The following is a 25,417-nucleotide window of genomic DNA, read 5'->3' as shown; positions in this document are numbered from 1 at the left end:
GATATTAATCGGTAACAAATTCTATCGAAATTTTATCCTCCAATATTTCCTAGGTAATCATATCACATAAATTAATATTTTAGCTTATTGTTAAGCAAAGTACCTTTTTTTTTTTAAAAAAGCGTTATGTCTATTGTGACTATATATATTGAAATAGTTTAATAAATTTTACTTGACTTTCAATCTCTGTTAAAAATATTGAAATTTTGACATGTTTTACTTGCTTTTCACCGCCTTTCAAAACGAATATCAGCCAATTTTTCTAATCATTTAACAAACTAATATTTTTATTTTTAAACAAAATATCTTTATTTTTAAACAATTTTTATACTTTGATCTGTTAACGATAAATTAAATTGATTATATTAACGTTGTAAAACAGGTAGACTGCACAGGGCAAATATTTTTGTGCAAAATGCACTTGTTTTTAAGTATCATAAAATTTTGCACTATTTTACATCGTTCGTTATCAACTACCCACATTGTATAAATTATTTTATACAAAATTTGGGAGCTGATTTTTTCAGGATCAATATTATTTTTTACGAAATTATCCTTGTGTTTTAAAACATCATGTTAACAAAAATGTTAAAACATGAATGAGATTTTATTTTATTGGAAATAAGGCAGTTTTTATTGTGCTGAAAGACGGTAGTCAATAATATTTTGTTAAAAACTTCGCCATGAGTTTGTCTTACCATTTTTATGATACCACTCCTATATTTGTTCTATCTATATAAGTGTCACATGCAGTAATTTTCAAGTCTATTTAATCTATAATTCAATAATTTGCAGTGTTGGTACTCACTGCACTCGTTTAAAATTCGTAGCAATGAGATGCTATAAATTTTTGCTGATAAAGTGAATTTTAATGTAGTAATTTAAAAAAAGCGCTGAAAGTAAATACGCAGATAAGTATTTTCTTTCACGGATAGAAATGGCTTTCCACACATATCCGTTCTTATACTATACATCCTTCATTTGATTTTCGCACTTTGCATAAAATTGACTTCTAAATCACTACCTATCGGAATGTCTATTTCCCCTCGTTCGAGCTTTTCCACAGCACACAATAGAGACTTGCAATGGAAAATGATCGAAAAACTTTTTATTGCATGTAGTTATAGACTATATGAGATCCCAGTGGGGTGTAAACGTGCATAACAAAATAATAATAGGGAAACGACACAACCAGAAGAACTATAAAATGCTTGTTAATGTACAATATCTGCAGCGTGTACATACATACAAGTACTCTGCTTCCAACAAATAATTCATTAATATGTCTGCGGAGTAAGCTTTAACAGTTTCTTTTTGATGGAAGTTAAATGCAACTCCCCCTAGGACTATTTCTATAAATTGCACTGATCTTGGCTGAAGGGTGAGTTGGAAATTTCAGACTCGAGTTTTCTTTACAATGTACTTGCGCGACACTCCATCAGAAAATGACAAAAGAATTTAAGATTGAATGAACTCTCTTCCACAAAATGAGTTCGCACAAAAGTATTAAAAATAACTAACGTTTAAATCCCTAATGCTACAGGAAATGGCTGAAAGCCGCTCTAATCTTTTATTTCTGTGTCTGTTTTATTTAACGTTTTTCTCACTCTTTCCTATCTATCTACTTATTACTTTTACGTAGCAAAATCTCAAAGTTCGAATTAAATTTGAATGCGTTAGGGCATGGTAAGCCAAGAGCATAAAAATTCATACGAACTCTTATGCTCCGTTAGTTTTTGCCTTTCATGTCTACTTCAACTTTGTTCGAGCGAGATTATATTATTCAGACATCTAGCGAGTCTTTCACTTCTGGAAGGATTTTTGCGGAGACAAATGGTCTTAAATAAATGAGCAGACTACTCCTGGTACAAAGGATATAATTGTATGTCTACAATGGTTATAAATGATTAATTCACTTTGTTCCTGCCCCCGAGGCTACGTTTAATTCAGCAAATACGATGTAAACAAACCTTCAAAGGCGAAGCAAACAAAATAACAATTTATCATCGAGGCGATTTTTTATTAACATATAGATATAAACGTGAATGACGGCTGTTGGAACAGAAAACAAGCTTCATACTATTGAATGACAAATTTAACGTTTGGTAAAAGCGGCCATTCTCAGTTGACTTAACTTAAAATACTCATGATGTATTAAAATCGTGAAAACAGAAGTGAATCCAAGATATTTAGTTCATGTAAATGTTCATCCCAGATACAGTTCCACGGCCTAATATCTTGAGAACGGATGGAGACATTGGAATTCTGTAAACGCTGTTGTTTTAGCGTGAAGGGGAAACTTTTACTATATTGCAGATACGACGCATATGTTTTCTTAAATAGCAACGTAGATATACTGATAAAAGTTAAGCAACAAATCAGTTTTTTTAACAAACTTTCCCAAGTTTATAGAGTTAATTTTTCAGTTAGTGTAAGTGAAACATTTTCTTCTATTTGTGAGCTGTTTGTTGTACAAATTTAATAAATTTTTCTTAACCTTATATTTATTAACATTTTAAAAATGCAGTAAAAATCTGTACGACAAAAGTAAAGCAGCAAAGGCACATGCCGTTTTTTAATTATTCATAATAAAACCAACAAAGGAAAATAACAAAAGCAATATATTATTTTGTATAACATTTTCACATCGAGGTGGCATTGAAGAGATTAAATTTTGTATGACCTCAGCGGGGAGGGTTTTCCATACTACTTGGATTTTCATTTGCAGACTTTGTTTATTGAATACGAAAGTTCTTATTCTCGCTCTACTTCCTTCCACAAGTTCTCAATCGGATTTAAGTCTGGCGATTGCGCTGGTCACTTCAAAACCTGGGCGTTGTTTTCTTAGGACCACTCTTTAACAATCCGTGAAACATGTTTTGGATCGTTATCTTGTTGAAAAGCAAAATGGAAGGGAATTTCTCACTCCGCGGCTAAAAATAACAAGCTAGTGTAATCACAATGACAAAATTATTAAATATTCTATGTTTTTATCGAAAAACACGTTTTGGGATGCGGTACTGCTTGTGTTTCAATAAAATTTTCTGACTTCTTTCAGTATTCAGTAGCGAATGTTTCTATTTCCTAAGTACATGTGAATGCAGGACCCTGAAATTATGCAACAGTTGAAGATAATGTAGTAATAATCATTAAAAAAAAGTTTTAATAATATTCGATACTCAGATTGTTTCGGGTGCTTAAATACATGTTTCGAACTTCCAGACGTTGAAAAAGAATTTTAACTTTTGTAAATAAACACACGTATATGTTTGAAGTTATAATATGGTCATTAAAATTAATAAACATGTATTATTTGTCCTCATCAAAAAATTGAGAACACTATTTCAACAAGTTATTTCGTAAATTCTATTGCAAATGTATCTTGTCAAATATATACTATCTTAACCGCTGACTCATTTATATGGTTATTTTTGATGTTGTAATTGATCAAATTTACAGCGAACAGTGAAACAACAGTTGTGTGTAAGTAACTGAAATTAGGTAAGTTTTTCGTTTTTACCAACCTTAGCCATAGAAGCGGAGAATATTTTGGTGAAGGGACGTGTGTATTGTAACATTGATCGGTAATTGAAAATCGACGTGGGTAAAACTCAACAAATTAACTAACAACACAGCGCTTATATAATTCCGACTCAACTTAGATTGTAATATTCTCTGGTTGACTGGTGGTCTCTATTTAAACCTATACGTTCCATTCTGGACAGTTCGCCGTCATCGCTTCGAGCTCATTCTGGAGCCCTCGGCCGAGGTTTCCGTAGAACTGCTGCTAGGCGCTTCTTTAGTCGAACGCCGCCCGGCCGCCGTCGCGGATGATGAGTCACCCATCATCTCCGTACATACTAGAAAGCCCTCGAGAAAACCCATAAGCGTCGTACCGGTGCAGCGTATGGGTTTATTTCGTAAGAGTATGTACATGTGTATCATAGAACGGTTCGACGTTCAGCCACATGTCGTTTAATGGGATAAAAGACTTATTAAAAAACATTCAGTACAACATCTTTGAGGTAAGATAACACTTTACTATGCAAGACAGTAAGCAAGTAGAGTCAAAACCTATCTTGATATTTAATTTCGATTCGAAGTGTATAACATTTTTTGGACGAATATTTTTATAAAAAAAAGTAAGTCGATCGCTATAGATAATCTGTCAAAGTGGAACCCCAAGACAGCCATTGTATAAATTATGCTCGCCTATGCAATAATATTTTAAGAATTATACGAACTGGAAACAAAGCAGCCATTTAATATATTCTAATTGTTTACCGTCGGCTGGAAGTCAAGCTTCCGTCTTCGAATTGGCAAAATACTGAAGCGGTTGAATTTTCCCGTTCCTAAAAAACGCCTTTTGGCCGTAAGCCAGCTCGAAGGGTATTGAAGATTTGATGTGTGACATCCACGGATCTGCTTTGTGCTCCTAAGCTAAGGTAAGGTGGGTAATAAAAGTCGGGTAGGATGAAAAGTTCCCGCATTGCTTTACGACTTACACAGCTTACATGCGAGATCGATGTTTTGTCATCTAGGGTCTATCTGGTCTCGAACCTCCGTTTGTACGCATTCTTTAAGAAAATTGATACATAACAAAGAGCTTCAGTTGCAAATCTCACGCTTCACGGAGATAAGCTTTAAGGTCTGGACCTCCACTTCGGCCAATCTTAATTTTAGACTCGAACTCGCCCTAACTTCGGCAGGTTCTTCTTTTTATTCTTTAGACAACCTAATTCACATCAGATCAGAGCTGGACCAAATCAGTTTAATCCCTGGGGAGCAAATATTTTCCTTTTAGTTTATTATTTGACGCTCCGGGGGCGATAGAAAGGTCTCTGTCACGACTTTTTGATGATTATTTTTCGACATGAAAGGTTCGAAGGAGGCCAATGAATTTTTTATAGGATAGGAGAAAATGCTGTTACGGTTCTGACACTAATGTCGCTATCAGTTTTGATATATTAACAAATAGCCATATAAAGATGTCTAATACGCGATGCCGTTTTTTTGTAAAGTTAGGATGTTAAAATGTAGTTTTAACGACTTATGGGTCATATACAGGGTGTTTTATCGCAAATTAGTTATTAAAACTACTTTAAAACCACTATCTGCTGTCATTTTAGTTCACATCTTAATGTAGTTATTTTAACCGTAGACGCTGTAGCTAATTGAAACTGTTATACAGGTAACAAAAATTACTTTTTTCTAGGTGTTTTCTCTGTTGAAATGTTTGATTTAAACTATGGATGACGTTTGAAATTTCATGACATATAATTGACATTCCTAAATGGTTTAAATTAATTCAGTAACTGACGGGTGACACTACTCCAATATATGAAAACTGGACTTTTAAATAAATAAATCTTGGACGAATCGTAAATCCAACGTTCCACTACTAACTTAATATTTGTTTTTTTTTGCCGTAGGAGCGCCAACATATTTGGCAAAGTGCGGTAACTTTTCGTGGCGTCATAGACGTGCGTAACATATTGTGTTCATGTAGTACAGTGAATGATTCAATAAAAATTAACGTAAAATGAAAATAAAGGTTGTACATTATAATCGGTAATATTAATTAAAAAAATATAGATGTTTATGTTTTATACAGTTGTTCCAGATAAAACTCCACGGCCTTATACCTTGACGACGGTTAGAAATATTGAAAGTCTGTAGATGTCATTGATTTCAAGGGAAAGCTTAATTTAGCACACTCCAAATATGACGTATATACGGCGTCGGCGTCGCAACGCAAACCGATATTTTTTTAAATTGCAATGTACATTTTTTAACGAATTTTGAAAGATATTAAATTACGATTATAATGATATAAAACAAATGAAGAAATATGTTTAGTTGTTGTATATTGTCGTGGTACTAGATGTGCAAATACAATACATTATTACTATTAAATGTTAACACCAGAAACCTTGGACTACTGCAATATTTCTTTGCCGTCCATCAAAAATGGCTGAATTTTTTAATTCTGATAAAAAAATCTTAAAAATTAGCTTGACAGTAGAGGCTCTACCTATGACCAGCTGACAGCCCAAATTTAACACCCTTAGATTTATTTTTGTTGTGGTAGATAAAGACTGAGTGTTTGTGCTTTTTTAACGCGTCATATTCCATTAACTGCGACAAGTCGCGAACTATTGATAAGTTTTATGTGTGATGTGAAAGGCGATAATTCGAACAAAGGCGTTTACAAAATTTCAATATCACTATCCACTTTCAATATATAAGGCCGCGAATTTTATCTGAGACATTCAAGTATATATCTCATATAACGCTATGTTGTCCAATCTTTTTTCACAGAGTATAATTAATCATAGGTATACAAAATATAGAGCATCGATTTTTTTCAGGTAGGAAAAGTCACTGATTGAAGGGTATCATAAAATTTTGACAGTATAAAAATGATTACTAGGTGTAACTTATCGACTGATAGCCATAGTTAAAAACAAGTTTTCTTTCGTAGCAAAATTTTGAGATAACGTCATCAATTTTTTGGTGGGAATGAATACATAAATTTATGTTAGGTTTTTAGAATATATCTACATAATATTTATGAAGTATGCAAACAATTTCACAACAATCAGTTTAATTATTCCGCAATTGAGAATTGTTGAGAAAATATGAAATTAAAATATTGTCAGAATAACTGGTACATAATATTTCATTAGTTTCTGTAAGAAATACGAAATTCCAAAGTTTCGTAAATTCAAAGGGTCAAAGGGTGTACAATTCAGCCTAATCAAATAGAAGAAACTATTTTATATAAATAAACAAAGCTTATTATCAACAAATATGCATTCAACTAAAAATTTAATTTCCTTAAAATTTCACTATATATCTTCAAATAAGTCTGAAATATATGTAGTAAGTCAGGGTGTAATGTTTTTGTATGTAAGATGCTTTTACTTTATTTTATGACTTAAATGTAAATAATCAAAGCAGGTTATTCGAATAATAAACAAGTAATCCAGTTTCCACCGGATTCAGCTTCACGTTTTCGTGAATCATGAGGTTGTAGCCCCCTTTCTTTCATGAAATATTTACAGTTAACCAAAAATAACACCCTGAGTGATTTACGCAACTGTTTATTTTGGGGTTATCTCTTGATAGCGATACGAACGCACTTCCACGCGTTTTCGGACAATTCAAGTGAACGCAAAAAGGCGCATAAATTCCATAGGTTTAGATAAAATGTTGCTGAATAAAGCAGACTAGACGTCTGCAGTAAATCATACATGTTTACACACACTCATGTGGAGTTAACGCTGTAATGCATTGTCCTATTAGTAACTGGGCGGAAGTGATAACAACCACTTTATTATACAGATAGCAGTCGCCTAATTTACACTGCCGGCACTATTCAAAGTCAACAGAATATGATGATGGTTTCGCGCCAGTTGGCCGGGTCAGGTTATTGTGCAATGTATTCGTACCTGTATTTGTGTTTATCCGTTTTGGGTAAATACAAACAAAGGCAACAAACGTTTGTGGAATGATGTGAATGAATGTGATATTCGACGAAATAAACACTAGTCACAAGAGTAAAAAGTGGGTGCTGTAGAGAGAGTTTTTTATAAAAGTGATTTGTTTGTGTGTGATTTTATTTACACCCGGTGCTTTACACTCGAGTTTATTTTTGTGAAAAAGCAGTCATCGAAAAGTTTTGCTTACATAAACGAAAATCCTCCATCTGATGTAGTTAGATGGTTACAAATATTTAGTTGCAGCATGTTAATTACGAAAGGACTTTTTTAAATATGGTGGAGGCGCCGGGCGAAAGCTCTAATTTAATGTTGGTAATTTTTATAGCGCTTACTTGCACTTCATTAATATTTTCTGTTGAAAAATTTCGGCAAATAAAAAACGATATAAAGTACCTAAGTACTTTGCAAGCGGTTAAAATACATATGTTATCTGGATTACCGTAAGATTTGTGGTTATTATCAGATAAAATTATGTACTGTAGCGCATACAGCCGATTCTAAAGACGCTGGACACCGCAGAATAATCCAAATAATCCATATATAATCATGCGGGAGTTTACGTTAACAATTATTATTATTGCTTTCAAAATTTGCCTTCATACTTACCGCCACTCTTGAAATAAATTTACAAGTACAAGGAAAGCAAAAATCGCCTACAAACCACCAAATTATTAAATAAATGAAGAATTATCTAACCACGAGTTTTTTATTGCGGAAAAAATGAAGTGGTATTTATAACGGTTGCGCAATCTACCAGGTAAATAATGCAAATAACCTTGCTTAGTTATTTTGACTAACGTTCTTGTGCTTCAAAAATTCACTAGTTTAAATTCGAGAATTAGTAATAAAGACGGCTGAAAATACACCTTTCTAGTGACCACTCGGCGCACTCCGATACAGTAAACTGTGGCATTTGACAGCGTAACTTCGGCTGTTTCGATGCCAGTTTCAGTGTATCATCGTATTCGTTACAAAAGTGGCACTTAGTCGATTTTTTGTAATTATTGTTTTTGTAAATTTAAAAAGAGCCAACGGTAGTTATAGCTGCATCTCATATCTTAGCCAATCGCTGCAACGCGGGCACAGTGTGACGCATTCATGTGGAGGATTACCCGAGGTACATTTTTCGCCTCGCTCTTGTAACCACTACACTAAAAATGCACAAAAAATTCTTGCTGAACATGCCAACACATATAGTCTACAAAGATTGTTACTTTCCGAGTGTAGACTAGGGATTTTTGATATTTATACACAGCAGAAAAGTCTTAATTTTTTTGTCAATCCGCTCTTTACTTTCCTTTGAATAAGTAGAGGTTCAATACAGGGCTTAAAGTGCAGTCAGATGTAACTGTTTCAAAACTGGGCTAGTTGAATAAGTGATTAGTAAGTTTAAATTTAAGAAATTAGTCGCTGAATTATCTTTTTTTCAAAAAAAAAATTCACAGAGGACGTTTTTGGTCACAATTCCTTTTGCTCCTTCGGTAGGAAAATAGTTTTCAGAGGACTGGGTATTAAGTTGTTTATGCATCCGGACAGAGTCTTTAGATTGTTCGTGGAAACTTCTAATAAAAAGTCGGGGATTTATGAAATAAGTTGGTAATATTTTTGGAAATGACTACAGATAGACGTCAACTGTTTAAAATTAGTTAAATCTGTCGATGATTGTAAATTTATAAAAATTATATAATGAATTCAGATCGCGTGCTTATCCCACATTCGTCACTTGACGCCCCTGTGGAGTCGGGAAAAGGGAAGAGTGTATGTAGTACAGTATGTAGGATATAAATTAGGGTGTTTGAATGCCACTTTAGTTTATGTTAAAGAAAATTGCTCGATGATTATTTGGACAGTACTTCCCTTGCCCATAATGTGCAATAAGTACATCAGGAATAACATTTGATCTCTTACTCTATAAGTTAGTATACAGGGTTATTCAGCTAAGATGACCCATTTATGTTTTTATAATCGGCAACCCAAAATACCGATTCCACCTGAACCTGGATTACAAAAAATGTTTCAATTAAATTGTATCACAGTTTGCTAGAGGTATAGAAACGTCAGTCAACGTGAGTGTCAGAAAAACGCCTATGCATTCAATAACGAGAAAACCGACATGATCCTTAGTTATGGACACGTTATGGAGAATGACACAAAAAGGCTAAGCGTACAACATAATTATATCCCCGAAGATACCCTGATCGTGTGGCCCCAACACTCAAAATTTTCAAGAGGCTAGAAAATTCGTTGCGTAAGAATGTGGCCTGCTAACAAGAGGAAACGGAACCAGACTGCGACTAGCTTGGAAAATGAAGTATAACTTCTTGCACAAGTTAATGGGAATCCTCATATGGAAGTTATGGGACAAATTGCTATTGCTAGACAAATAAATAAATTTCATCCTAACCTCTCTAATAATCTGCACCTGGAGCATGCATTATCTTCGGGCATACAATTGTGCTGCACTCTCTAGCATTTTTGCGACATTCTCCGTAAATAAGGATCATGTCGGTTTTCTCGTTATTATCGTAAGAATGCATAGGCCATAAGCATAGGCATTTTTCTGACACTGACGTTTCTATGCAGTTATAAGCAAACTTTGATACAATTTAATTTTAAAACAATTTTTGTAATCCAGGCTCAAGTGGAATCGGTATTATGGGTTACCTATTTTAAAAATACTAATGGGTCATCTTAGCTGAATAACCCTGTATATCAAGATACGTATGTAATGTTCAAGTTAAGGTAAAGAAACGTGTGAGCGTTTGTTTCAACTGAGTATGTCCATTACAAAATTTTGTCATGACGTCATCAACATTTTTGCAAGGACACGTATACCAATTTGGATAGATGCAGTGTAATAAAAATAGTGACCGTACTCTACTCCCGAACTTTCGGGAAAAAGGAGTGACTCATTATTGAATCTTGATTTAATCAATAACAGAACGAAACAATTTAATCACGTGTAGCATGTGTAGCAGCAGAGGTGTAATTGAACCGAAAATACTCGTAATTTAAGACAAATAACGATAACTCTTGCCGAGATTGCACACGTGAAAGTAAATCAGAGAAACTAAATTACACGACATTTTCTACAAATTGTAATAACCGGATCACAATGCGATGGTCCAGACTTTTTTTTTGTTTCGACTTCCTTTTAGTAAATACGAAATTGCATTTTGTTTTAATTTTTGATGCTTATTCATTTTTGGTTAATTATAACTTGTCTAAGGATCATGAAACGTCGAGCAAATATGAAAGTACCGAGTCGCCAGATGGACTCGATTATAATACTTCCTTAGCATTCAGCTCAGTAAATAATAGCAAAAATAACAACTGAAAGTGTTTGTATTTATACATCGGAAGAATGTCACGTAGAAATTATAGTTTGATTTGCATGAGTTTGTTGCCTCAAAAGAGAGGATTAAAATTATTAATTAAACCACAATCGTACAAAATCATTATCCAATAAAGGCTGTGCATTCTCACATTTTCGAGAAAATGGAGTGACTTGTTCTTAATTTGATGAATAAAAAATTAGAGTAATTAATTTTTTAAAATTTAAAACGAAACGAGCTAGAGTGGTTAAGCAGATATATGTTTTGATTAAAAATTTACCATGCTTACGATAACCTTGAACCGTCTACAAGATTTCAAAGCATTCGATTTTGCAATTCCTGATTTAATCCATAAAATAAATTGACTCATTTATTTTTTTAAATTACCCTGTATAAGCAATTCTAAAAATATGAAGGCAACGACACCTTTTCGACATGATTTATTCGGCAAAATTTTGAGATGACACCATCAATCGGGGGGGAGGGGGCTAACAAATCTGTTTTGATTAAAAATGTACCGTGTTTACGACAACACTAAAATGTTTGCAAATTTTCAAAACATTCGATTTTGCAGATTCAAAATTAAATTGGAAAATGTTGCTATACGATTTTGATTTTTTTTCCAAAAATCTAGAAGCCTTGGGTAAAAATTCAACACGTATCCATAAATTATACGTGTCGGAGTATATTATTTTATGCAATTTAAAATGTTTTTACTATGTGCAATTTTGAGATGACGTCATCACACTGTTGGTAGACATGATCAGACGAAGTTTGGTTATCGTTTTACTGCCATCTACATGATATTCATAATACACATATATGTATTATGAATACCATGTAGGCGGACGGCGGATAGATTGACAGACGGACGGAAACGGGAGATTCATTTTTTCGTATCTAGTGGGCGTGACCCATTGTGAAAATATGAAAGAAACCAGTTGCCAGATGGACAATACTTCATTAGCTTAAGCTCGGGAAGTAAAAAAGGATATTATTTAAATTTGCCAATACAGTAAATCTCCAGATTGTCACGAAAGTCTAGAAATTAAAAAAAAAAACATATACGACATAGGATATGAACAAGTGTCGGTTATAATTCGACTTTAGTTTAGTTTTATCTAGATAATGCCAACATGCTTAGCGAAACGCGTTGACAATTTTTTATGTTTTCGTGTTGTGGGAAACCTTATAGTGCCATGCTACTGACACGTAAATGGCGTGGTGCAATACAGTGGAGGTTGATCTTTCGATGTTTACTAATGTTTGTTTGCTAATCTTGCTAATTAGACGCAATCATAATAATAAGATTAAATGTCGTAATTAACAGGTGTTACTTGTTATAATAATTAATAGTGTAAGAGCACAAGATAGTTTCAATGTTTATGACCACAGTTTACTCTGGAATGCTTCGCTGAAATCGTTCTTCAACTATTTTCAAAGGTCATTCTTTTTCATCACAAACCACTAACTCCAGATGCTTGATCCAGGGACCAGGAGAGGCGAAAAATGGAAATAACGCCAATCCGTGTAATCATAGTGCTTTGTATAGTCAATACGACGGAGTTGCGGCAACATGACATGAAAATATCGTACATTTAAAATTTAAATAAAACTCTATCCAGTTTTTAACTGAATCAATAAAATATTTCTCTTCATTCACTTTCTATTTGTAAATACTGTATGAGCTATTTTAAAACCTGAAAAGATGTGAGTACCGCATCCACATTTCATTTCGGGGGACATAATTGAATATGCATTAATTAGGTTTTTTAGAAATACAGCAAAATCGTGCATTCCGTTACAAAAATGTCGATTTTATCCATTTTGACATAATTAAAGCAAACTTTCAATTTTGTGAATGTTTGGATGTTTATGTTTTGTTGAACGGTAGATGGTTAAAACTACGTAACTCTAAAATAATCGAGAATAGTTCCAGATCATTAAGTTTCCGAATATATGAATACTTGTCACAAATGTGCGTTTTAGTAATATTTAAAATCATTCAATTTATAATCTCGCAAATCATCAAAATTTCTATTTTCCATTGTCGGATCGACGCTTACATAATAAATGCTAATTGTCTAACTAGAAGAAAGATTAATAGGAGTTTACTAAAAATGCAGCATCTACATAAAATACTATGAAAAATGCATCACTACTTATTACCAAAATATATACAGCCTCGTTAAGTTGCCTATATTTACAGAAGACATTCCTACTACTAATGAGATTTTTGTAAGTTCATCATGTGGTAAGTGTTTTCCTGTATTTCTGGTGTAAAAATTACCTACAGTCACTGTTTTTGGTATCGTTTGTGTTAAAGGTAAGTTAAGTTTTTGTTTTCTATAAAGCAATATAGGACACAGTTCATTAATCTAAACTGGTACTTATCTTTTGTTGAAAAATGTAGACGTAACTTGAGCGTAAAATACGTAAATCACTATGAGTGTTTCCAAACGCACTTTTTATCTTGTAAGTAAATTACTTACAAAAAGGAAGCGAGGAAAACAGGAGAGCAGAAGAAATTAAGTAAATACAGGTAATTTAGATTTTAATTCAGATTTCATAGCGATTAAAACGTAAACGTTGAAGGAGGAAAACAATTATTTTTAATTTGCTCATTATCTGTCAATTGATATACAAAGGAAAGCAAACAAAATTAAATTACTATTACTACAAAGATATTACTTTTTTACAGAGAAGTCTCACTGGAAATTCAGTGCTTGTAATCATACCGATCGTCTACATGACAATAACTACACTCATAAAACCGAGACTTCGTTGCTTCCGAATCCATTCCATTTCAACTGTTCGAGCGTTTAAAACTCACAAAATCCCCAGTTTAAGTTCTTCGTTGTCTCTGAATCGAATTTAGTCTTGATTTGAAACTTGCTGCTTTATTGAATATCGCAGTACATATTACATTCTCTTGATCCGACGGGCAACAGCTGTCCAATATTGCTCATCAAATCAACAACAAACATTTTCAAAGCTGTCTTGCGATCCACAGTTTGGATCAACGCTACTTCGTTCCAGTACATTTTATTTTTGCCTTTAACCAAACTCACCCGAACGTCAACGTGGTCAGCTAGTGCTTTAAAAAGCAGAGCTCTTTCACATTGGAAACCTAGTCGCAGATAACCTATTGGAATCATGTTGGTCCCTAATTTCTGCTTGATGCATGCAATGTGTAGCTTAAATGTGTGCTGCTTGTCTCGGTTTGTTGAGTTCTTCTCAGGTCCGCACAAACACGTATCGACAAATTTGGCCAGAATTTGGATTTTCTTTTCGAAGTCGGTGACATTAGTGACGAGGTTTTTTATTTGTTCGACATATTTAGGGAGATATGGATCATGGGAGAGGAGCCCAAAATTGATGGTACAACGGGTTTGGTACGAAGAAACGGAGGAAATGGTCGAGAAGGAGTAATTGGCACTTATACTGGGCATATTCTGAGTGTGGATGCTTATGCAGTCGAAGCATTTCTGTTCATTATGCTCACACTCGTCGACCACATAAATGGTACTTAAAGTTGACATTCGACGCAACTCCAGCACTTCTAAAAAGGGGAAGGGTTCATTCCATGGTCCGTTTATGACGTAGAATCTTTCATTCAGTCGATCTGTGAATTCTAATCGACCGGTTTCATAGAATTTCACGGGTAGACACATGTTGTAAATTAAATTGATGGTTGTTTGAATTAAAGGGTTGCGATATTTGACCCCCTCTGGTAGTCGTTTCAAGATTAATAAAATTTTCTTGTAAATTAAGTCTCTAGCTAAATTCTCATACATCAAAGCATTATGAATAAAAATAATGAGCAGTCTAACTACTTGCTCGTTCGTTGTGCTGGAGAGCTTGTCAGCCACGACTTGAGATCCTTTATTTAATAAGAAGTAATTTTGGAAATCTTCGTGGTTTAAGCAGTTTATCATAATTTCCAAGCTTCTCATGCATATTTCATCGAATTTGCTCGAAGTTTGCGTTAAAATTACTTCGTATAAATCTGGCGAAAGAATAAGACTTTGCAATTGATTGTTAGTAACGAACATATTGATGATTTCCAGAACTTTCTTGTACGAATCGGTGGAGAGTTTATCGCTTCGTTCTTTCAAGTATTTTAAGAGAACTTCTATCCCATCGTAGGTGCGGATCATGTAAATAGTTCTTGAATCCCTTCTACTGAAATAGTGTAAAGTTGATAAAGCCACCTCATTTTCAGGATCTTCGCTATCACCCACTCTCCGCATTATCTCAAGAAGTTTTTTTATCACGACCGGAGTAACCATCTTCTCGCAGCAATATTTATGTTTAGCCATGAAATTCACAGCGTCACATGTAGTATTTAAAACTTGTTTATCAGAACTTCTAAAAAACGAAAGAATGATGTCTTCAATCGATAAATCGAACAACATCTGTTTAATCGAATCGATTTTCGAGATTTCCAAAAAAATATCAGCGCAAATTTGCATGACGTGGTCTGGACATGTTTTAATCCACTGACAGAATTTCAGAAATTCAAAAGAACTGGTGAAGTAGCTCTTCGTATTTTCATTCCCCATACAATGCAACACAATTTTTAAACAAGTGACTACATAGTCGATTCGTTCAGGATCTGTAATAATATCGAATATGTGCTCAACAAGATTGCATTCTTTCAATCGTGTCTGTAGCGTATCATCGCAAAAATATGTCATCTTTTCGAAAATTTCTAAAATGATAGGAAAACAATTTTCTGAAGTTTGCATCTTTTCCAATAAAATTGTTATATTGAATTCCTTTTCTTCAGGTAGCCTTTTCCGCACCGACTCCATTTCAATAAATTTGCTAAGTAACTCCAGTGATTGGCGCAGAATAACATCAGTCTCGGGAATTTTAATAGTTTTCAAAATCGCTGTTATTAAACGAGGTTCCGTAACTAAGAAGTGCGCTTTCCCCAACGTGCTATACGTTGCCAAAATCTGACTAGAAAACTCCTTTACGTTCACATCGCTGTGATTTATGTAGAACCCGCAGATTTTCATGACAGCTTCATCGACTTTTTCTTGATTTAATTCGAGTTGGGCGGCTTCTACTGTTAATAATTGCGATAATAATCTCAAGGAAACTCTTACGATGCAAATGTTATGGTCCAGAAGTGCCAAAAGCTTTGGCAAAAGGCCACGGGTTTGGACGGATTCTAAATTGTTCCTTTGAATGTCTGCATACTTTGATAAGAATAGTAGAGCTTCTAATACCAAATTACCTTCAGGACTTTCTAGCAAAGTGATGGATGTGTCGATTTCTTTGGTGATGTAAGGTTTTTCTTTGATAGCATTGGGGCTGGTTTCGTTAAGTTTTATTTTTTTTGAGGATTTGCTTTTGTTTTTTTTCGCTTTTGACGATTTCATTTCGAAATTTTGACAACAATGTCACTGAAATAGATGTAAATTTATTATTACTTGATTTGTGTGCAACAAATTTTGTTTGTGTTAACTGTAAGTCAAACAAGGGCGATGAGATTTTAGGTAGAAATTTAATTTCAAGTGTAATAATTGTTAGAATTATGTGGAAATTAGAAAACCGATTTCTTCAAAACTATGGATAAAATGCTAAACTTGTTTATTGTTTTTTTTTTTTATAAAAATTGGATGACGTTACCTGAGTATATTTTTAAGTAATAAACCTCACAGCATAACATACTCCGTCAAGTGTAGTTTGACAAAGAACACTAGTTTTTATTGTACTTGTACGTTCTGAAAAAAGTTTTGACTATGAAGTGTATTCCAGAAATCTGTAAAAATTGGTATATTTTAACGTTTTTCTAAAAAAAATGTCATATCTAAATTTTCTGAAATTTTGGGAACATAGCACTTGTATGATATATATATATATATATATATATATAGATTACAATTAATTTCATTTAAAAATTGATTACATCATTTCAAAAAATATTAGACTATTTCATTTTGAAAAATTTGCAATACTGTTTGTGTTTTCGTTATACTATCTTATTTTTTTGTTTTTAGGCAAAATACATGTACATATGTGCGATATGAGAAAACAATAACATTTTGTCCGAGGAAACTATATATTATGGACTTAAATCCTTTATGGGTTATTTCAGAAATAGCTTAATCAGTGTTACACTTACGCATAAAAAATAATATATCTGCCTAAATATTAATTATGTTAAAATTAAAAGATATACATCATCAAGTTGCATAACAATATTTAATAAATGTTTTAACAAACTTTTTCAAATGAATAACTATTTTAAAATAGTAAATTATGTTTTATAGTTGTTATTTGTAAACCTCTTAATGATTTAATTGAAATGAAACATTTTGAATGTGGGTTTATACTCGTATATATTTATTAATAATTCTTGCTTTTTATTTTGGTTTGCATGTAGAAGAGAATATATTCAGACAATTTTTTGTAATTCATGGCGTGCTAAAAGGTAAAATATTTAAGTTGTTGATGTAATTTTTGTTTAAAGACAAAGCAGGTGTCTACCCTTCTAATCGCATTTAAAGGGATGTGCTGTTAGTCGTATGTTGCTTTTGTTTTGTTTGTATCCTCATAAAATATTTATTTTATGGCCGAATTCACTTTCTTCTTGAAAAACGTAACAGAGAGATAAAAATTCTAAAATTTCCAGGAAGTTTTATTCGTTTAATTAGTTTAGACTGCAGAGAAGCAGATCTCTGGGATCTTTAGCGAAGTAATTTTATCTAAACATTTAAAATGAATAAGACTTGTATTTTTTTACATTTTCAGTCTCAAATTAATCTGAATATGTGACTTAGATAACTACAGAACTAGAAGTATTAGAAGTTTGAAAATTTAACGACATAAATGTTCAAAGGACTTCAAAGAGAAAAGACAGAACCGTGATACTACTTAGGTCAGTGCCACTGATTTTGACCCAAGTTCGATACACATTCATATACAGGGTGGATAACGCGTTCCTCGATCTCATTAATTATTATGAATAGAAAAAATGTCAAAGACCAAAGTTGTATGGTTCCTTGTGGACTATACTCTAAAATTACTTTGAACTACACAGAGTGTTCTGTTTTTAAGGCGTAATATACAATTTAGTGTTTTTTTAAATGAAACACCCCATATATTTTTACACATATTGATAGAGTCTTTAAGCTTTATAACCACAGTTTATTTTTGAAAACACGATGCGACGTTGCGACGTTGCGACCTTATTCCAATTTTCTTGAATTTTTAGAATTTTTTATAAACACTATGTATACTAAAATTTGATTTAGTTGGCACCACAACAAGGCGCTCACTTTTAATTATCCTTCCACGAAATATTGTAAGATAGACTTTAAAAATAACGCTATTGTGATTTTTTTTGTTAAGCCTTCCCTTGACAAAAAAAATTCAAGAAAATGGGAATAACGTGGCAACATCTCACTTGAAACTACACTATAGTTGTAAAGCCTAAGAAGAGATTAATCACAATATGCAAAAATATACAGGGTGTTTCATTGATAAAACTAAGTTATGTGTTACGCCTTAAAAACAGAACATTCTGTATAGTTAAAAATAATTTTAGGATATAGTCCTTAAACAACTGTACAATTTGGTTTTCAACTTTTTTCTTTTTGTAATAATCAATGAGATATCGGGGAATGTGAGCTTAATGACTCACCCTGTATAGGAGAAAAATACAGGTTGTACTATATCTTCCACTAAGTTTTATTCTTTAGGTTAAAAGTAGTTTATGCCTTTTTGAGATATATGCCAGGGGCCTTTTATATGAGTGAAGCTTCTTGCACAGCGTTACGCTACTTGTAATTAGGGTCTTCTCGAGCGTGACCATTTTCGCAAAAAGCACGTTTACTTAAAATAAAAGAGGAATTTAAATCATTAATTTGGCATTATGACGTAAGACCCAGACGCTCCTTTCAGGCGAATATTCAAATTCGAAATCTCCCAATAATAAAAAGAAAATGCGCAAGAGGGTTGTTATTTTATTCAAATTACAGGAGTCTTCTCTTTACAGGTACGAAAAGCTCGAAATAAAGGAGAATTAATAATGCAGTGTACATTTTAAGCACCTCAAACGTGATCGTTCTATTGGCAAAATTAATACATGAAACGAAAAATTATTATCGAAAAGATTTGCCTGTTTCATGTACTTTGTACAGAAGTCCGTCAATAAAGCTGTGTAAACTGATTCACTTTTTTCAGTAGCGATAAATTCCCTTGATGAGCTTTGAATGAATTTTTTGAAGGTGATGAGGGAAATTTTTATCGGCGTCGGATGTTTTATGAAACTTTTCCACTGCTTTAAAGACATTAATTATTTTATCACTTACCGGCAATGGATGATGAAATTTATCACATCTTTCATTCGTAGGAAGTGGAAAGTTATAAATGAATGCCTTGCCCTGAAATTGCTTCTGACAATATTGAATTTGTAATTAGGAAAAGCCGTGTAAATCAAGAGAAGACTCGGAGTATAATCAGGTAGATTTGCACAGAGACTGCTCTAATTTTGCGAAAACATTCGTTACTCACATCAAACGGCGTATGTAATCATTTCAAGCCACCCTATTTCTATCAATGACAACGTCATTCCAGCCCTCTGCTACGCATCTTCGTCTTCGCTTGTTTCGCCTCCCTTTAAAATCTTGTTATCTTGATATAAATTATGGTTATTGCAGAAGATAATGAAACGCCTTTTCTAGGAGCTGCCTCGAAAAGATACACCGAATATCACCGTTATTATCAATATCATCTCTAATAATTAACAGAGATATACGAAAACTGTCCTGAAAATGGTACACCGTTGCGTGTTTATGCCACAATAATTATTATTTATGTAAGGAGCACCAGAAATGATGCATATCAACACGAACGTTGAATGACTGCATCGGAGGTTGCCTATAAGTCAGTCATTCTATGCGATTTCCAAAAAACCAGTATCTTCTTTATGCTTCCTTTTTACTGTCCGAGCGTAAACCAAGGAATTATTGTAATAGGATCTAACCGACGAATGGCTACTTTCATGTTTTCTGGGCGTTTTATGACCCTAAATTACGAAACAATAGGTCTCACGTTTCTGTCCGTCCGTTCGTATCTCTGTCTCTGACTGCCTACCGTCTGTATAGATTTACACTGGACACATAGATTATAACATCGATTATTGTAAAATTTTAAGTAAAATTTGCCTAATCATTTCTACCAATAATTTGATGAAGTCACGCCAATATTTTGCTTAGTAAAATAATACTATTTAAATATTATAAAATAAGATACTTCTATAATTCATCTATATGCCCATTTTAAAAATTTGATGAGATCAACTTAAAATAGTTATTTTAATGAGTATCCAAGTACACTGAGTCTTGAAGCAGACGGAGAGTCATTGTGGAAAGTAACTAGCGTTAAACGTCCATTTGTTCGAATGCCACCCATCAAGAACGCACAAAATTAATGGATAAGAGGTAATGATGAAAAAGCTGAAGTATTTGTTCACCATATAGCAGACGTGTTCGTGCCAAGTGAGGACTTTTACATTGTTGATTTGCCACGAAACTTAAGTAATAGTAGTTACTTTTTCGTCAACCCTTGGTCAGTAAGGACTAACATTACTAAACTTTCAAACTTTACTATAAATATGTTTAAATAAATATTGTAATACGAAATACGATGTTCTGTTCAATTTTCTATTTATTACTATTATTTTTGTTGTAGTCGCAGTTGTAGGAAAAATGTTGTACGTAACAAGACGCTCGTTACAATTTTTTCGAACTCGCACTTAATGATTCAGTTTTTAAATTAGTTACATAAATAATTATTTAGGTTTTAAGGGAACTACACATTAGTACCTAATAAATTAATGCAAATTAGGACTGTACTAGCCATATCTAAAAGAGTAAAAAACGTGTTATAAACTGTACCCATATTTACGTTTTTACAATAATAAGTACTTAATGCATACAGTCCTGTCATTTTGAAAATTTTGATGTAGTCCATGCTTTATTGTCATTTTGATATTTGAAATTTAAAAGATTTGTCACGTCGCCGTCGCGTCCAGTGTTAGCATGCCAGCAGCGCCAAAAATGACAAAACTAAAAAATAAGGTTATAATACTTAAAGGTGTTTCACATTTTGTGATAGAGGAATGACACTGACGTTCAAAATTTTCTGGCAGCGACTGTATATGATATTTTTGGTGTTTAGGTATGTTTAGGTTTATAGGAGTCTTCCTCACCCAAAAACACGAGCGAATAAAGTAGTCAGTTTTATTGATTAAATCAAAAATGTTTTTTTCAATTTGTTTTTTAGAAAAATTTCTCGTCAAAGAAGTTTGCGTGGGAAAATACCCTGAAATGTATTGGATGAGCGTGGAGGAAAATTGCCTGAACACATACCTTTACCTGATGATGTTGCTCAGTAGATCTATTGATTTTTAAAATTTACACAGTAAGATAATAAATATCCAACAATGAATGTTGTCATAATGTTAAATACAAACCTAATCTCAATTATTTTTTTTATTACAAATTTTGAACATGGTCACATGGTAAGCTTACGTGAACTTCTCCAACTTAACAGTTAATTTTTTTTTTTTAATTAACGGTGTGTTCAAGATACGGAATATTTTTCAAGAAACATAACTGAGTCTCAATATCAATGTTTTCAAAAAATTGTGGTATATTATAAACTAGATAAGCATATGTCATTCATTTTTTATTGTTATAAGAATACATTTTTTATGAAAAATACTGCAGATATATCAAAATAATTCTGTTGAGATTTATGGTAATAATCTATTTTAATCTTTGGAAGGAAATATCTTTGAAAGGTATGCTTTTATTAATTTTTGTTTTTCCAATTCGATTAATACAAAAATTAAAAATTTGCATATTTAGCAAGTAAAAATATGAAATATGTTAAACGTTTGTAGTGAATGTTTATAAAGGGTTGGTGAAATATACGAGTATTTTAATTAATGAATATTAAAATCTCATAAAATTGTTTAATTTTCCTTCATGCCGTTTACAGACCTGTCTGGTTTTCTTTATGTTAATTTTCACGAATAAGTTTGAAGCTTTTGATGATTTTTATTTCCCGAGCGTAAGTTAGAGAAGTATAATGTGTAACTTTCATATTTTCTCCACATTTCAGAACCCTATAGTATGACAAATTAGGTTTCCCGTTACCGTTTGTCTGTCGTCTGTGGTCTGTTTTGACTACTGGTCTGATTGTTGTGAATGTTTTTTAGCAATATCGTGTAGATGCTAAAACAATGACTAAAATTTGTGTGATGACCTCACCACAATATGTTGAATGACGTCATCACAAAATTTTTCATAGTAAATGCTGTTTAAATTTTATAATATAACATACTTATATGCTGGTAGTTTATGAATCTACCTTGATAATTTCCTGACATCTAGATTTTTGGGAAAAAAAAACAAAATTGAGTAACATTTTCGTATTTAATTTAGAAATGCAAAACCGAATGCTTTGAAATCTTACAAAGGTTTTAAGGTTATCATAAGGATGATAAATCGTTTCAACATTTCTCCCTTTATCCTCTCCAAGAAAATTGATGATCTCAAAATTTCGTTGTAAAAATCCTACCTAAAATATGCAAATTATTATCAGTGTGTGCTTGAGCTTTATCAATGCATTTTTAGAATTGCTTATACAGGGTGATACAGAAAAATTATTGAATGAGAATATCTATTTTATTGGTCAAATCAAGAACAGCTCAATCCATTTTCCCGATAATTTGAATGAACAGTACTATTGTCAGTAGTATTACACTGCACCTATTAAATTGATATACATGTGCTTGCTAAAATGTTGATGACGTAATCATAATATTTTCTTATGGAGACACGTACGTTTAAATTTATGAGTTTCAAAAAAAAATAAATAAAATTTACAAAATCATATTTTATAATTTATGTAAGAAAGTGGATTTGTTGGGCTGAACTTCACGGGTGAAGGAAGAAATACTCGTAACTCTACACCAGTGTGAATTTAAATTATACTACTTTCTGTTGCTAGTAAGTTTCAAGCTTACAATTAAGGGAAGAAATGAGAAAGAAAGCTTATCTGTTACAACATTGAGCTGAGATGTGTACGAATTAAACTGTATCTAATTATTAGGTCAAAACTTTTGACATAAAAAATAACTCACAAGAAGAATTGAATCTGCGGTGATGGTGGTGTTGTTGGAAGTTCCCAATGACAGAAAAAAGATGTTTGTCATAACGAGAGTCATAAAAAAATTATTGCCTGTCCCGTCTCATAGACTGAAAGAAAACCCCTTATTCGTGTTCGGTTCTATAAGTCTATACTTAGAATTGAAATCTCCCCGTCTGGTTTCTGCTTTCCTGAAACGTATGTTCCACAAGTATTCAATAATTACACATTATTATTTTATTCACTTCAAAAATTATGTAGTTTATTTTATTACTTGAAGTCAATGATCTGAAACTGCGGCAAGTCTAGTCCTTTGCTTCTAGATAAATTACAAATATTAATTTCGATACTCATTCATAAAACTCCGTTGTACAATTTTGATTAGATACCCATTTTTATTTTAACATACAATAATAATCATAAAAAAATTCTCAGAATCAAATTTTGTAATTTATTTGAGAAACTAAACTTATCTGATTAAATTTGAGAGGCGCAGTAGTTCGGTCTAAATAACTTTACGTTATTTTAATAGGGTGTATCGGACGAATGGTTACTCCTTGATTTCTCGAAATTTCGTTATCTCTAGAGTGCGAAAAATGTAGGTCTTCCGTTTCCATCTGCCGGTCATCTGTCTCTTAGATAAATAATAACTACTAGACCGATTTCTGTCAAATTTTAAAAACCGAACTCTAGAAAGTTTTGTTAGTTGATTAATCATAATAAAAATTGACAGCATTCTTTCTGTTTTTGAGTTTTTAGAAATGTAACAACACTAGTAACTCTTACATCGATTATGTTTATAAAACAATTCTTTACATCAATGCATAAATTAGCATAAAATCAAAATAATGAATGAATTATTTATTTATTTATAATATCTGGTTGACCGAGCTTCACTCGGCTCGTTTGGTAGTATTAGATCAGATTAGGACAGATAAATATGCGTATAGTATGCATTTTGAAGTACACGCGCTAGTTAAAAATACACATTAAAAAAGAAATTCCATAAGCAGTCTTTGTTTTAAATAGTGATGAGTGACATGTAGAGATTAAAGAATGGAAAACTGGAATTATTGCTTGACATTTTTATTAAAATCTCATTTGTTACCCAAGTTCTCTCTCTGTCGTTCTCTTTTTTTCCTAGTTCTCTCTCTCGACTCTAGAAAAAGGTCACAACCACTTTCTTACTGCTAGAATGGTTTCGCCTCTGGTGTGATTAACATACTGAGTTACCGTGCTCTTTTGCGTTATTCCTAATTTCTCAATCTCAACCCTGCTCCCGAAGATGCCACTTACGAAAGTGTGCGAAAAGTTGAGCCCAAAAACTGAAATAATACGGTCCCATCCCGGAAAACGATCACATATTGACCCTGACCGTCGAACCTCTGAAATGAATGCTTGACAACATAACCTTAACTCAACGCACTTTCGTGTGCCTTTTATCCGCTCACTGTTTAGTTTTCCGTAAATTTTGTCACCTCAGAGGGTGAATTTTAACGTCCTCTATACAGTGGAGTATGTTTCGGTACGTACAATTGAAGATAAAAAGGTACGTCAAACGTACTGTCAGACTGTCACCCAAACTTCTCTTATAAAACAATCTCGTGTTCGTGTAGTGTCATCCGATGTTACCTAGCAACGAATATAATTCACTGCCTGAAAATTGCTGAAAATGTATGAAGCTGTAATTTTCAGAAGTTAAAACTATGATGAATCGATTTCTTGACCCAAAAAACCCCCAACCTGTAAATTTCATCGAAATCGTTAGAGCCGTTTTCGAGAAACCCATTATATATATAGATATATATTTATATATATATATACAAACTTTGCTCGTTTAATAGTATAAGATATCAGTGAAAGGAGGGACTCAAAGGATTAAAATCAATGTTAAATACTTTTAAAAGAAAAAGAACAGAGTTTTAGATTAGGTTACGATTCACACTTGACAGTTTTCAATTTAGGTTACCTGTTAATAAATTTCGAATCTAGGTTGACTTTGGAGTAAAAAGTTTTGTCGTTTTAACACCAATTTTCAACGTATTTTTATTTTGCGAGCGTAAGTTAGAGAAGTACTGCAATAGGGTAAATAATATTTATAATTTATTTATTCTCCAGTACAGAATCTGACATTAAATTTAAGCAGTGAGCTAGTAGGTCATTTTCACTCATATTACAAACAGGCAGAAAGTATTGATGCACGTCAGCGACATTCGCGTTTATTTTAATTTCTTGTTCTCCCTTCTTGTTGTTCTTACCTTTATAAAATCACGCCAAGCAGAGAAAGTCTTGGAGGCGTGCACAGATGTTTCTAACTCTGACATTCACTCTATTATGTTTGAAAATCCATTGAGAAAATACGTGACTTTAGTCTGCGACAATATAGTTAGGCTTTATTTA

At 32.8% G+C, this 25,417-nt stretch overlaps 1 protein-coding gene across 1 annotated transcript; it reads right to left on the bottom strand.

Moving 5' to 3' along the window:
• Positions 1–13,740: 13,740 nt before the first annotated feature.
• On the bottom strand, positions 13,741–16,233 carry LOC135127312 (uncharacterized). Its single transcript, XM_064053756.1, has one exon. It carries the CDS (start codon positions 16,231–16,233, stop codon positions 13,741–13,743), a length of 2,493 nt encoding a protein of 830 aa, XP_063909826.1.
• Positions 16,234–25,417: the final 9,184 nt, after the last annotated feature.

The sequence above is a fragment of the Zophobas morio genome, unplaced genomic scaffold (assembly GCF_036711695.1).
Source record: "Zophobas morio isolate AGI-343-1 ecotype UQ-CSIRO unplaced genomic scaffold, CSIRO_AGI_Zmor_V1 ptg000011l, whole genome shotgun sequence".
Taxonomy (NCBI): domain Eukaryota; kingdom Metazoa; phylum Arthropoda; class Insecta; order Coleoptera; family Tenebrionidae; genus Zophobas; species Zophobas morio.
This window is presented reverse-complemented; position numbering and strand designations above follow the sequence as displayed.

Coding starts and splice junctions, on each gene's coding strand:
- LOC135127312 (XM_064053756.1), bottom strand. CDS start 16,233: ATGAAATCGTCAAAAGCGAAAAAAAACAAAAGCAAATCCTCAAAAAAA.